This window comes from Macaca fascicularis, chromosome 19, assembly GCF_037993035.2.
Source record: "Macaca fascicularis isolate 582-1 chromosome 19, T2T-MFA8v1.1".
NCBI lineage: Eukaryota > Metazoa > Chordata > Mammalia > Primates > Cercopithecidae > Macaca > Macaca fascicularis.
The window spans coordinates 46,997,389-47,012,803 of NC_088393.1; the positions used below are offsets into that span (position 1 = coordinate 46,997,389).

Consider the following 15,415-nt stretch of genomic DNA (forward strand, 5'->3'; position numbering starts at 1 on the left):
GGGGTATCACCATGTTGACTGGGCTAGTCTCGAATTCCTGACCTCAGGTGATCTGCCTGCCTCGGCCTCCCAAAGTGCTGGGATTACAGGCGTGAGCCACTGCGGCCAGACTCTCAATACCTGTTTCTAACTGACTCTCTCTCACTGCAGTACCTGACTTGGGGCATTTCAGTGTGTGAGAGCCAAGGTGTTTCCTGACAGGAGATACTCAGTTCAGAGGAAGGAAGGTGGCCCCTGAGCCCCATGGAGGAGGAAGGGGCTGCTGTCTTACAGTCCTGGAAAGGAAGGGCAGGGAGAGACCCTACTATGGGGACCATGCATGGAGCAGTACTTACGACAGAAGTCCGGCCGCCTCCACTCGCCGAGCTGGGCCCCAGCGGCCTGACAAGCTGCCACGTAGGCGGCCACTGCAGGACAGAGGCCTCCAGGATGGCCCTGAACCTGGCAGGCGTCCAGCAAGCAGCCCTGGAAGTACTGCGTGGGCGGCACGAGGCAGTGGCAGGGCGCCAGCGGGCCGTCGGTGGCGGAGATCACGCCGCAGGCGTCCGGGCCGCCGAAGGACTCCTGCTGCTCTGGGGTGCACTGCGACGGGCATGGCCCAGACACACATTCTCCGCAGCCCGGGGCGCCGCCCACCTGCCATCCAGCAGGCTTCCCGTCCACAGCCTTCAGGTCATCTGCGGGGTCCTGGTTGTAGTTCCCGCATAAGCCACAGAGGGCGCCCGCGTACGCCGCCGGCACGCGCAGGCGCACGAAGCTGTCCCCATCGAAAGTCAGCGAGAGCCCTGAGGTTGTGGTCACCACCACGTCCGCGCCGCTCAGGTGTGCGTGCAGCAGCGAATCCAGATGGAAGGGCAGAGCCACGAACACGCCGTCCACCTGCGGGCGGGGGTTGGGGGAGCGATAAGCAGAGCAAACACGGTTTTGAATCCTGGCCCCACCACCTACTAGCTGTGGGACCCTGAGCATGTCACCTCCCCTCTGAAAATAATAATGAGCATCTATAGGCCGGGCCTGGTGGCGCAGCCTACAATCCCAGTACTTTGGAAGGCCGAGATGGGAGGATGGCTTGAGGCCAGAAGTTCAGACCAGCTTGGGCAACATAGTGAGACCTGCATCTCTACAAAAAAAAAGAGAAAAATTAGCCAGCGTGGTGGCGGCGCCTTTAGTCCCGGCCACTGGGGAGGCCGGGGCCAAGGTGGGAGGATCGATTGAACCCAGGAGTTCCAGACTGCAGTGAACCCTAATCCTGTCACTGCACTCCAGCCTGGGCAACAGGGTCAGGCTAAGAAAAAAAAAAGAGAGAAAGAAAAGCAAGAAAGAAAAAAAAAAAAGAAAAAAAAAGAGCCTCTATAGGCACATGTCACTGACTCCTCATCCTTCTCTACAACAGGTACTTTTCTTAGACCAGTTTTCGGAGGAATACAGTAGGCTCAGAGAGGAAGAAGCCGCGGTGCCAAGCCATCAGGCTCCCAGGCCTATCCTCTGACCCTTCCATCATGCCCCAGCTAAGCTGTGGAAGGTGCCCAGGGGAATGGTGAAGCCCTTACCATCTCAGGCAACCCCAGAGCTGGCACCCGCTCCTGTCTGGCCCACAGCCCTCCTCACCTGTAGCTGCCGGGACCAGCGGGCACTCAGTGTCAGGCTGTGGTTGTAGATTTGCAGGGTGACACTGCGGGTGTAGCTGACAGCCTGGCTGCCCCGGTGCTCATTGGCTACAGTGACAGTGAAGTTCGCAGCCCCGGAGGGTGGTCCGTGGCAGGGTGCACTCAGCAGGTACTCGCAGTTGCCTTGGAAATCGAATCGGTGCCCATCCAGAGTGACGTAATGGGGGTCACCCCAGGCCTGGCACTCAGCTGTGCTGACGGGCTGGCAGCCGTGCTGGCCGGATGGCAGGAGGCGACACACTTCACCCCGCCCACAGCTGGCAGGTGTACAGACCAGCGAGCCGCCCCCAGGCCCGCAGCGGCACCTGTGGGAACAGGTGCCATCAGCCCAAAACTCACTGCCCGCCTCGTGGTAGGTGCCGTTGGCCCAGCAGCCGCAGCTGTTGTTTAGGGAAACACAGCGGTCAGCACTTAGCACGAAACCCGCGTCGCACTGGCAGCCCTCCACACAGGGACCTTCGCATACGGCTGTGGTCGCAGGGGGCGCAGGGGACGGACAGCTGGCTGGGCAGGGTGGGCCACAGACCTCATAGTGGCTGTTTTCTGGGCAGGTGATCTCTGTAGACAGATGAAGGAGCAGGAAGGAGAGAAACAGAGAGAAGGGTGTTAGCGTGGGGTCACAGGACAGGGTGGGAGGAGATAGACAGTGACAATAGGGAGCAGACACCGCAAGAGGGAGACAGAGGACAAGACACAGAGACTGAGAACACAGAGAAACAAATGGGAGAAAGCAGGAGACCAGGAGACCCAAGAAGAAACTGAGGGAGACAGAATGAGAAACAGAGACAAGCAAAGCGAGGCACAGAGACGACCACCAAGAGACAGAGAGACAAACAGAGAGAAAAGCAAACAAAGAGACCCAGGAGGACCAGAGTGAAACCGAACTAGCACCGAAGAGACGGGAACGTGACCCCAGCCCCGCCTCTGCTACCCCGACACTCACCACAGCCGACCTGTGCCCGCCAGTCTTCGATGACAACCCCAGCGGCCTGGCAGGCGGCCACGTAGGAAGCCAGTGCCTTGCAAAGAATGTCGTGGGCCCCACCACCCATGCAGACGTCCAGGACACAGCCCTTGAAGAAGCTCTCAGGTGGCACATGAGCATGGCAGGTGGCGAAGGGGCCCCCTGCGCCAGGGACCAGGGGTCCGCAAAAGCCAGGGCCCTCGTACTGTTCCAGCTTGTCCTCAGGGCACGTTGGGCAGGACCCCGGACATACGTCCCAACACAGTGGGTCCCAGCCTGGGACTCGCCAGCTGCCGCCCCAGATGGGTATGGAGGGAGCCAAGGTGCCATTAGGGAAGACCTGGTCATTGTTGGGGTTGCGGTCCATGTTACCACAGAGCCCGCACACTGCGCCATGATAGCTGCTGGGCAGCGTCACATCTACCCGCCAATTCCAGTCATAGCTGACTTGCAGTCCAAAGTCAGCCACCAGCAGTGCCTTGGATGCACCGTGGGTCACTGAAATCCGCCCGTTGGCCTCGGAGACAGGCAACGCTGTCAGCACACCGTTCACCTTGGGGAAGGAGGAAGAAGTCAAACGGGTCACTGGAGGTGTTATGGCCCCAGCTCTGGCCCTCTGCCTCCCTCTCTCTCACCCTACCGGGGGCTGGGAGGGGCCAAGGCCTTCCTCTGATAGTTGGATTGTCATCGGACACAGTGTGGACATTTGTTCTGGCCCAGGTCTTGGGGAATGAAATCTCACTTTACTCTTTCTAATCTTTTCCCTTGATCTCTATCTCCCTCCCCGTCTCTGTCTCTCTGTGTCTCTCTCCCTCTGTCTTCACCTAAGTCTCTATCACTTGGTCGTCTCTCTCTCTCTCTCTGTCTGTCTCTCCCTCCTCTTCCCTTCCTCCCTCCCTCCCTCATTCTCTGTGTGTCTCTTCCACTCACTCACTATCATTTATTTACCGCCCACTCTGTTCCATCTCTCTGTCTGTCTGTCTGTGAGCTACCATTAAGCTCTATCTCCATTTCCCTGGGCAGAAAGGACAGCCCATCTCTCTCCTGTGATCTCACTATATATATATATATATTTCTTTTTTTTGGGGGGGGGCATGGATAATCGCTCTGTTGTCCAGGCTGAAGTACAGTGTCAAAATCTTGGCTCTTGCAACCTCCGCCTCCCAGGTTCAAGTGATTCTCCTGCCTCGGCCTCCAGAGTAGCTGGTATTAGAGTAGCGCCAGTACACTCAGCTAATTTTTGTATTTTTAGTAGACGAGGGTTTCACCATATTGGCCAGGCTGGTCTTGAACTACTGACCTCAGTTGATCCACCTACCTCGGCCTCCCAGAGTGCAGGGATTACAGGTGTGACCCCCCATGCCCAGCCCAATCCCCTATATTTCTCTCCATGTCCTGATCTCTGGGCCTCTCACTTGTTCCCTCACAGACACTCAAACGAGTGTTCACCTGGACTAGACTCTGAGCTCAGCATGTGACATGCACCACCTTGCTGTGGGACAGGCCCTGCCCACTTCACAGATGAGGAAACTGAGGCCTACCAAGTGAACTGCACAGCATCACCTAGCTCATAAGGAGGAGAGGCTGGATTCAAACCCAGGTCTGTAAAAAAGGCAAATGCCGAGGTCCTAGGTTAAAGCCCTTAGCAAGGAGCTAGGCTTGTCTGATTCCCAGGAATGGGGTGATATTTTTGCTGGAATTATTCTTTTTGTTGACATTTTGTTTCAGGCCCAGGTGAAGACAAGGAGCCTTGAGCTGCTAACTGTGGTCGTCAGGATCCCTCCTGTCCTCCCGGGGACCTCAGGGGACCATCCTGCCACACATACCCGGACTTTGCCGATCTCGCCCTTGTGGATGGAGATGTTGGTGCCCAGGGCAGCCACAGTGACGACTCTCACGTAGGACACAGCAGGGTTGCCCCGGTTCTCGTTCTTGGTGGTGACGGTGAAGGGCGTCAGGCCCTGGGTGTTGACCCCCGGGCAGCCAGTTGTTGCCAGCACATAGTTACAGGTGCCCTGGAAGTCAAACGCCCGGCCGTCGAAGGAGTGGTAGTGTGGGTCGCCCCACAGCCAGCACGTGGCCTCATAGTTGGGCACGCACACGCCCTGGCCACCCTGCTCCTTGCACGTCTCCTGTGGCCGGCATGTCACACCGTCGCACGGGTCTGGGGACAGAAGAGGGAGGACCTTGAGAGGCTGCCCATTGTAAAGGATGGCCGCTGCCTCCACATCTACCCCAGTCTGTGCCAGGGATCTGAGGGTTACCGCAGGCAAGACTGGATTCCAGAGTCCTCATGTCTAGGACCCAGGTGCTATAGTTTGCTTTTGTATTTGGTTTTGTTTTGTTGGTTTTTTGAGATGGAGTCTTTCTCTGTCACCCAGGCTGGAGAGCAGTGGTGCAACCCCGGCTCACTGCAACCTCTGCCTCCCGAGCTCAAGCGATTCTCCTGACTCAGCCTCCAAGTAGCTGGGATTACAGGTGCCCGCCACCATGCTTGGCTGATTTTTGTATTTTTAGTAGAGACAGGGTTTCACCATGTTGTCCAGGCTAGTCTCGAGCTCCTGACATCAAGTGATCAGCCAACCTTGGCCTCCCAGAGTGCTGGGATTACAGGCATGAGCCACCATGCCCAGCCTGCTGTTTTCAAGACCGGCCCCTGGGAGTCCCACACGTCTGACACTGAGGCCCCATGGTGGACTGTGTCTAAGTCTCGGGTGTCAAAGTTCCCATACCTGAGACCCGGGTCCCAGAGGTCCCTACAGCCAAGACCCAGGCCCTAGAGTCCCCCTACCCCTAAGACTGAGGCCCTGTCATTTGCTGTGTGAGACTGAGGTTGTGGAGTCCATGAGGTTTTGGAGACCTAACACCAAGGCTCTGGGTCTGTGTTTAGGATGCAGTTTCCATGGTGTCCTCGCTTGAGATTTCAGCCTGTTCTTCTATTTTAAGTTTTATAGGAACCTCATCCTCTTCACTTACATAGTCTACGGCTGCTTTCACGCCACCATGGCAGAGTGAGTAGCTGTGATAGAGAAGGTATAGCCTGCAAGCTTCAACATTTACCATCTAGCCCTTTAGAGAAAAGGTGCACTTGACCCAAGCTGAGATCTGTGCCCCAGGGGTCCTTGTGTCTGCAGTGCCTGCCCTGAGAGCATTCATGTCTGAGATCCCAGCACTACAGTTCTCTCTGTTCAAGGCCTGGGCCCCAGGCCAGGTGTGGTGGCTCAGGCCTGTAATCCCAGCACTTTAAGAGGCTGAGGTGGGAGGATCGCTTGAGCCCTGGAGTTTGAGAGCAGCCTGGACAACATGGCAAGACCCCGTTTCTACAGAACAATTAATAAATCAGGCAGGCATGGTGGTGTGTGCCTGTAGTCCGCCGCTACTCAGGAGGCTGAGGCAGGAGGATTGTGTGAGCCCAGGAAATCGAGGCACAGTAACCTACACTACACTCCAGCCTGGGTGACAGAGTAAGACCTTATCTCAAAAAAATAAAAAAAATAAAAAATAAAAAAAGATCTAGGCCTCAGAGTCCCCCATGCCTGAGACCTCAGCCCTCTGGACGTCTCCACATTTGATAGCAATTGGTCTCCAATTTCTCTAGGTCCTGGTGGCCTCTGTGCCCTAGACTAGGGCCCTGGGTGATCTTCTGGCAAGTGCTCAGTGCCAGGGGTCTCAGCATGATTTGAAACGTCAGAGGCCCTAACTAGCTAAGTCTCATGGCCTGGGCCTCCCTCAGTGCAAAACTCCACCCCGGAGGATGGCTATATTCAAGCCAGTAGCCTTGAGGGTGTCTCACTGCTGAGGCCCTGTCCTGGCGGGCTTCTGTGTCCAAGACCCTGTTCCTACAGTTACTACATCTGTGAGCCAGCTTGTGGAATCCCTGTGTGGGAGAAGCCAGTCTTCAAATGTCTCCTTCCTCCTGTGCCTGTTACCAATGTACCGCCTCTCAGCTTCAGATGCACCCGCGGAGTTAAGCTTTGTCAACAGAGGGCGCTGGAGAGTCACTGCAGCAGGGAGGGGCTCCTGGTCTGGCTTCCAGCTGGTTTGGCCCTTCCAGCTCTGGCCAGGGTGTGTGGCCACAGTCAGGGAGTGCCACTGGTCCCAGCTGGCTTCCCAGTGAGGGGTTTCCTTCTTGCCAGCTCCAGCCTGCAGAAACCTCTGTGCCACCCCGTGGGCTACAGCTGCACTAGGACTGGACTCAGCCTTGGGGCTGATTCTCCCCTCCTTGAAGAGGAGGGGCCAATTTCTCCCTTCCATGAGGCCTCTACCATAGCCCTTGAAGTGGGGGCTACTTCCTCTGTCTGCTTTGGTGGTATTCTTTAGTGTTCTCTTTCCCGTTTCTTATTTCTATTTATTTGTTTGTGTGTAAACAGACAAGGTCTTGCTGCCTTGCCCAGGCTGGAGGGCAGTGGTACAATCATAGCTCACTGTAGGCTCGAACTCCTGGGCTCAAGTGATCCTCCCAACTCAGCCTCCTGAATAGCTGGGACCACAGGCATGCATCACCACGCCTGGCTACGTTTAAATTTTTTGTGGAGACGGGTGTCTCGCTATGTTGCCCAGGCTGGTCTTGAATTCCTGGCCTCAAGCGATCTTCCCAAAGTGCTGGGTGTGTGAGCCACCGAACCAGGCCCTCTTTGCCTTTTAATAGTTAATCTCCTATTAATAAGTAAATGATTCTTTAATTGAACTTTCCTCATTCAAATGACTGTGTGCTTTCTGTCTCTCGACTGGATGCTGAGTGATATACCGCCTGTTCCTGGGAGTCCCATTGTCCTGCTCACCACCCTGAGAGTCTTAGCCCTACACCTTGGTGCTGGAGCTCCTATTATCTTATCCATGTGGGGAGGAGGGTTCTCTGCTCGTCGTCCTAAGAAATGAGCCCTGGGGGTGGCTCTGTGTCCCAGATTTAGTCTGGGGGGGTTCCCACATCAGAGACTATATCCCTAGAAATCCTTATCTCCCACTTGAGAGGGGTCCCCATATCCAATGTTCTGCCTTGGTGGGGTCTCTGTGCCTCAAACTCAGAACTCTGCTCTCTGTCCCTGTCCCTGGGATTCCAGTCTCTCCCCTGCCCTTTGGTGCTAGTGTCTGAACCCCAGGCCTAATTCCACGCACCAGTGGTCAGCTCACCATGGCCCCCTAGGGTGCTGCTCTTGTATTCTAAATTCTTACAGGAGCCTCACCTCTTCACTTATATAGTCTACAGCTGCTTTCATGCCACAGTGGCAGAGTGAGTAGTTGGAACGAGACCATACAGCCTGCAAGCTGAAACATTTACCATGTAGCCCGTATCAGCAAAGGCGCGCCTGTCCCTGCCTTATACCGAGGGTCTCTGACATCAACCCTGAGAAACCTCTGAGGGTCCCCACAGCCTGGATTTTCCCTAAGGGTCCCTGCCTCCCACAGTAGGTGGCCCTGGCCCTGTGAAACCCAGCCCAGGGGTCTCCAGGTCTGCGACCTCAATCATTAGTCCTGTGCACCTCTCGCCATGTACACCCCAGTCACATCACCCTCGGCCCCAGAGTCCCTGTACTCCATCCATAGTCGCATCAGCCCCAGTCCCAGCCCAGCCCAGCACCTTTGGTGATGCAGCTCAGGACGCCTCCGGAGGGCTGGCACACCTGCCCCGGCTTGCAGCTGTGTTTCTGGCACAGCACACCTTCACCCGCATGGCACGTACACTGCTGCCGACAGTCGTCAATGAGGACTGTCTGCTCCGGCTGTGGGGAGAGAGGGCACGGCCATCAGACATCACGGGTGGGAGCCGACTCTCACATCTCTGGCATTCTGGGCACAGAGGGGTTTGCAGACATCACAGACAAGGGACATCTCTCAGCAGGATGGCCTCCTGTCTGTGAATCTGAGGCACAGCATGGGTTTGGGGCCGTCATTCATTTGTACATTTGTTCATTCACTTTTATTCATCAACTCATTCATTCCAAAATATCCGCTCAATCTCTGCTGTAGGAGAAATGGTGTGACATAGTAACTAAGGGCAGATCGCCTGAGCTTGAAGTTCGTTTCTGCTGTTTCCAAATTCTGTGACTCTGAGCAAGTTACTTCACCGCTTTATGGCTCAGTTTCCTGATGTGTACATTGCAGAAAATAGTAGCGCCTGCCTATGGAAGTATAACTGAGTTAATAACACATGTAAAATTCAGATAAAATGAAAAGGGTAGGCTGGACGCGGTGGCTCATGCTTGTAATCCCAGCACTTTGGGAGGCCGAGGCGGGTGGATCTCGAGGTCAGAAGACTGAGACCATCCTGGCTAACATGGTGAAACCTAGTCTCTACTAAAAATGCAAAAAATTAGGCAGGTGTGGTGGCGGGCGCCTGTAGTCCCAGCTACTCGGGAAACTGAGGCAGGAGAATGGAGTGAACTCAGGAGGCGGAGCTTGTAGTGAAGCGAAACCTCGCCACTGCACTCTAGCCTGAGTGACAGAGCGAAACTCCATCTCAAGAAAAAAAAAAAAAAAAGGCTTCCTTTAAAACATTCAGATAGGAGAGATACATGGGGTAGACATCAAACAAGACTGGGAGAATGTGGCTTATTTTTGAAGCTAAGTAATGGGTAAGTACATGGACAGTTCTTCCACTATTCTCTTAATTTTCGCATGTTTGAAAATTTTCAGAATAAAAAGTTTTTAGATATGTAATGTATGTATAAAAATATGCACACATAGCACTTAAAACATTACAAGATACATAGAAAGCACTATCTACAATTTTTGTTATTATTACTATTATTTACGTGAGGGGAACAACAGAGAGAGGGTCCCACCCCGCGGAGAGCTCACAGTCCTGCAAGGGAGTCAGGCATTAGACAAATACATGCTCCAGTCAAAGAAGAAGGACCAACAGGGAGAGAGTGGGAGAGGGAAGCAGAGGGTGTTAGCAGCTGGTGTAACAGATGAAAATCTTGTCTTTGTGGTCAGAAAGGCTCCCTTTTTCCAGACCTGGAAGGCAAAGCCACAACTTCACCTGGGGAGTCAGGGGAGGGTTTAAAGCTTCAGAGTCCATGGTGATATTTAGAAAGAATTTTACCACTGCCATGTGGAGGGTGGACCAGAGGGAGCAAAGGTAGGAGCCTGGAGGGACCCAGGTGGGAGAGGACCAGCTGGACCAAGGGAGGGCCATGGGGAAGGGGAAAGAAGTGGGCACAAGAGACATTCAAGAGAGTGAGTGGACTAACTGTGGTGGTTCACGCCTGTAATGTTCACACTTTGGGAGGCCAAGGCAGGAGGATCACTTGAGGTCAGGAGTTTGAGAGCAGCCTGGCCAATATGGCAAAACCCCATCTCTACCAAAAACCAAAAAATTAGCCGGGCATAGTGGCACACGCCTGCTCTCCTAGCTACTCAGGAGGCTGAGACAAGAGAATTGCTTCAACCTGGGACTCCGAGGTTGCAGTGAACCTGAACCCAGGCAAGAGTCAGAGGTTGCACTCCAGCCTGGGCAACAGAGCAAGACTATGTCTTAAAAAAAAAAAAAAAAAGGTGGCTGAATGGGTCAGGCATGGTGGCTCATGCCATTAATCCCAGCACTTTGGGTGGCCAAGGCGGGAGTATGGCTTGAGGCCTGGAGTTCACAACCAGCCTGAGCAACATAATGAGACACCCCCATGTCTATGTCTCCACAAGAAAATTAAAAACTCGCTGGGCTTGGTGGTGCACGCCTATAGTCCAGGTACTTGGAAGGGGAGGTGAAGGATTGCTTGAGCCAAGGAACTTGGGGCTGCAGTGAGCTATGACGGTACCACTACACTCTATCCTGGGTGACAGAGTGAGACCTTGACTCAAAAAGAATAAATAAGAGACCAAGTAGGCTGTGGGGCTGATGAGGAGTGGGAGGGGTGAGGCCCCATATTCTGCCCCAGATGACTAGGTTCCTACCTCATAGTAGACACCATTGTGGTAGCAGCCGCACTGCTGGATGGGCACGCAGGCTTCACCGTTGTAGAGGAAGCCGGCGTCACACTGGCAGCCTTCAGCACACCCATCTGGGCACTGCAGAGGGGCACTGAGAGCTGCGCAGCCCAGGGAGCAGGTGTCCGCGCAGAGCTCGTAGTGGCTGTTCGCTGGGCACTTCATGGCTGCAAGGAAGGGGTGCCCGTCAGAGCCCTGAGGAGGGAGGGGCTGCAAGGCCCAGGGTCTACCCTTCTGTGCTTCAACCTCTCCCCTCCCTGCCCCTCTGGCTCTCCCTCACTCACGACAGAAAGTTTCCGTCCTCCAGGGCTTCACGTGGCCTCCAGCCGCCTGGCAAGCACTCACATAGGCATGGATGTTGCTGCAGAGAATGCTCAGGTTCCCACCACCCAGGCAGAGATCAAAGACGCAATCTTGCAAGGGACCCTGGGGATCCACCAGCTTGTGGCAGGAAGCCAGCGGCCCTGTGGCGCTGGAGAGGAGCCCACAGAACTCCTCCTTCTCATACTTCTTCTCCTGCTCGGGAGGACACTTGCTGATGTCACAGCCCTCGCTCCCTGGCAGGCAGGTGGGCGGCGGCAGGCAGGGAGAGCCAGGTACCGCCTCCTCCCAGGAGTTGCCGAAGTCATTGGCGTTGCCTGCCTGTGAGCCGCTGGGCTTCTGGAAGTCATCCTTGGGGTCGCCGTTGTAGTTCCCACACAGGCCGCACATCAGCTGGTAGTAGTTTCCGGGGATGGTGACCCGCACATAGTACACAAGGTCGTAGGCCACACGCAGGCCGAAGTCGGTCTCAATCACAACGTCTGAACCATGCTGAGAGGCTCGGATCTGGCCGTTGGCCAGCACCACGGGCAGCTTCATGTCCACACCGTTCACCTGGGAGGCGAGAGAGGCAGGCCACGCTTCAGAAAGTAAACTTTGAGTGGGGTCAGACCCTAGTTCAAGCCCATGCCTGATGCTGAAGATCTGTGTGTCCTCACCTCTTAGGCCCTCAGTTTCGTATTTATGAAATGGATATAATAATAGGGTCTGATATTGCATTGAATGGTGGTCCCCAAAAGACATATTCACCCAGAATCCCATAATGTGAGCTTACTTGGAATAAAGTTCTTGCAGATGTAATAGGATAATAATCTCAACATGAGATTGTCCTGGATTAAGCTGGGCCCTAAATCAATGACAAGTGTCCTTATAAGAGCCAGAGAGAAAAAGACACAGACACACAAGAAAAGGTCACATGAAGATGAAGGCACAGATTAGAATGGTGTGGTCACAAGCCCAGAGAACCTGGAGCCTCCAGAGCTGGAAACAGAAAGCAAGATCCCCCAACCAGTGCCTTTGGAGACGGTGCAGCTCTGCCGACACCCTGATGTTGAACTTCTGGCATCCAGGACTGTGGGAAAGTACATGTACTGTTTTAAGCCACGAAGCTTGTGATAATCGTTATGGCAGCCACGGGAATCGAATACATGTCTCAAGGAAGTAACAAGCCTCCAGCTATCCTTTATGTATCACTCGATGCAGGCATTAATAAGCAATGATCGCCCCCAGAGCCACTTGCCCGAGTTCAAACAGTTTCCCCCTTACCCTCTTTGTGACCTTGGGCAAGAGAGTCACCTCTCCCTGTTTCTCTTTCCTCATCTTTCAGGCGAAAATAAGGTGTTTGCCCCACGGAATTGTCAGCCTCAGATGAATTAATGTCTGTAAAGTGCTGAGAAACATGGCTGGCATAGCATGCATGCTTCAGGAGCATCTGCCGTTACTAGCAGCTATGAGTGGAGGTTTTTCTTCTGAAGAGTAAACGGACACCACAGGTTTTTGCTTTAAAGCATCAGCGGGTGGAAAGTTAGACTAAATTCTTGGGGAAATGAACTCAAACCTATGAGCTGAGGACCAGTGGTTTCAGTTTAAGGTTACTAGGCACCAACAAAGCCTCATAAATCCACCCCTGGACGGGGCACAGTGGCTCATGTCTATGATCCCAGCACTTTGAGACTCTAAGGCGGGAAGATCACTGGAGCCCAGGAGTTCAAGGTCAGTCTGGGCAACATATCGAGATCCTGTCTCTACAAAATAAAACAAATTAACTGGGCATGGTGGTGCATGCCTGTAGTCCCAGCCACTCAGGAGGCAGAAGTGGTAGGATTGCTTGAGACCAGGAGTTCAAGGCTACAGGGAGCTAGGATCACACCACTGCACTCCAGCCTTGATGAGAGAGCAAGACCCTGTCTCTAAAAATATAAATAAATAAATCAACCCCTGATTAACACATTTGCTCACCCTTCCTTATCACAGACAGTGCACACTGGATTCTTTTGGAAATGCGAAGAATCACAGGAGAAGGCAGGAGAAAGATATGCTCCTGGCTGAGTCTCCTAAAAACATGGTCAACTGCCACACTTCCCAAGCAGGGCTGGGGGGCGGGTAAGGGCTACTGACTTACCCTTGCCTCAGTTTCCTCAGCTGTAAACTGGGGGTAATAATAGCTCCCACATGTGTAGGGAAGCTGGGGAATTCAGTAAGAAGCAGCTAACAAGAACACCAACAATTCTTATGTGTTTAGGCACTGTATGTCAGGGGCTATTCTAGGAGCTTGGAAAACATTAGGCAATATACTCAATCAAGTCATGCGTGTCAGCTGGGCACAGTGGCTTATGCCGCTAATCCCAGCACTTTGGGAGGCTGAGGCCGGCAGACCACTGAGGTCAGGAGTTTGAGACCAGTCTGGCCAACATGGCGAAACCCCGTCTCCACTAAAAATACAAAAATTTGCTGAGTGTAGTGTTGCATACGTGTGATCCCAGCTACTCTGGAGACTGAGGCAGCAGAATCACTTGAACCAAGGAGGCAGAGGTGGCAGTGAGCAGAGATGGCGCCACTGCACTCTAGCCTGGGTGACAAAGAGAGACTCTGTCTCAAAAAGAAAAAAAAGAAAGAAAGAAAGAAAGAAAAAAAAGTCATGCCTATCCAGTTCACCAAATTAAGTCAGTAATGTATCAGCACCTTCGCCAATACTGCTACCAGAGAAACAGCTGCGTGTGTGTTTTTCAGTGGGTTCTCGGGGGAAACCCCTCCACCGTAACTGAGATGCCAGTCTCCATAGGAGACCAGATCTTCTTGGTAAGAAAAGTTCTGCAGAGCAGCACGGGGTTCAAGCTCCACCTTTGCTGGGGGACTATGGCCAGTGATGGGCCACCCCACTCTGAAAAATAAAGCACGTCATAGTGCCTGCAGCTCCTGGTGCACACATACAGACACCATGGACATGAAGTGCCTGGCGGCCAAAAGGTCTGCAGTCAGCTGTATAGAAACTACAGCTGCTGTTGTTGTTGTTAAGGGGGTGATAGTGTCACCCACAGATTGTCCCCGTCCATGAAGCTTCCCCAGCCTGGGGCTTTCTCAACCTCTGATGGCACCACGTCCTGCCAATGAGTGGCAGAATAGGGAGGTGAATAGGACAGAATCCAGGATTGAGGTGGGGAGAGGATGGGGAGGAAGGGAGGAGAGGGTGGGAGAGATTTGGAGAGAAAAGTCAATGCATGGAGGTGAAGAGAGGGTGGAGACTGAGGGACAGAGTAGGGGGAGCAGCTCCCAAGTCCCTGAGGACACCTCCCTCATTGGCTTCCCACTCTGGGTTCTGATTGGCATCTTCTGTCCTCAGGGACCCCAGGCCTCACACATGCACTCTTATCTCTGTGTCCCCAACTGCTGGGCTGAGCACTGCCTGTGCCCCACCCACCCACAGGACCCTCACCCCCGTGCTCCCCATCTGTTCTCACCGTGACCTTCCACTGTCTCTGCTCCAGCCGCAGGGTGAAGTTTCCCACCTGGACCGTGATCACCCTGGTCACACTGACTCGCCCATTACCCCAGGCCACGTTCTCCTGCAGGACGGCAAACTGATGCAGGCCAGGCCGGGTGCCGCAGGTCTGAGCCAGCACATACACGCAGGTGCCCATGAAGTCGAAGCGGCGGCCATCGAAGGTGGTGTAGTGGGGGTCTCCCGACGCCTGGCAGGTGGCAGAGCCCACGGCCACACAGCCCAAGCTGCCACCGGATGGCCGGCAGGCCTCGTGCGGGCCGCAGCTGGAGGGTTGACAGGACACCAGGCCGCCCTCCCGGCAGTGGCAAAGGGAATCACACCCGGGGCCAGGGTAGAAGGTCTGGCCCAGCGGGTAGTAGCGGTCATCGTGGAGGCAGCCACACTGGCCCACAGGTACACAGGTGTCACCACTGAGCACGAAGCCAGCATCGCAGACACAGCCTTCACGGCACGCCGACTCACAGCCCTCGGGAGCCGAGACGCTCGGGCAGCTCACGGGGCAGGAGTCACCACAGAGCTTGTAGTGGCTGTGGGCAGGACACTGGAAGGCTGTGGAGACAAGGTGGGCATGAGCCATGTAGGCATTCGAGTCGGGGTCTGGGGAGGCCCTCAGTGGGAAAACTCCTCAGGTCAACCTGGCTGTCTCTGGGTATGCACATGTGATCCAGGACATCTAACTGGGGGACTCAGTGTGGGACCTGCAATGGGAGGGGACATGCCCACGTCTCTCTGACCAAATATTTCTAAAGATCAAATGATTCTGCTTGCCTGATATTTTTTTGAGACAGGCTGTCACTCTATCTCAGGCTGGAGTGCAGAGGCCCAATCACAGCTTGCTGCAGCCTCCACCTCCACCTCAAGCGATCTTCTGGCCTCAGCCTCCCGATTGGCTGGGACTACAGGGGTGAGCCACCACATCCGGCTATTTATTATGATTTTTTGTAGAGATGGGGTCTCACTATGTCAGCCAGGATTACCTGGGTGAAATGGATCACTCTTATCTATTCGGGTTATGCAAGATCAGAATTGACTACG

General features: G+C 54.3%; 1 protein-coding gene across 1 annotated transcript in view; it reads right to left on the reverse strand.

The window, feature by feature from the left end:
- Window positions 1-15,415, reverse strand: part of FCGBP (Fc gamma binding protein) — a 95,379-nt gene that overhangs the window by 12,447 nt on the left and 67,517 nt on the right. The window contains exons 24-31 of the mRNA XM_045381247.2: window positions 14,337-14,929; window positions 10,842-11,433; window positions 10,525-10,724; window positions 8,210-8,351; window positions 4,458-4,795; window positions 2,611-3,184; window positions 1,609-2,225; window positions 336-879 (exon numbers count right to left, since the gene is read on the reverse strand). Coding sequence (XP_045237182.2) covers window positions 336-879; window positions 1,609-2,225; window positions 2,611-3,184; window positions 4,458-4,795; window positions 8,210-8,351; window positions 10,525-10,724; window positions 10,842-11,433; window positions 14,337-14,929 — 3,600 coding nt within the window. The remainder of the gene's footprint in view (window positions 1-335; window positions 880-1,608; window positions 2,226-2,610; window positions 3,185-4,457; window positions 4,796-8,209; window positions 8,352-10,524; window positions 10,725-10,841; window positions 11,434-14,336; window positions 14,930-15,415) is intronic.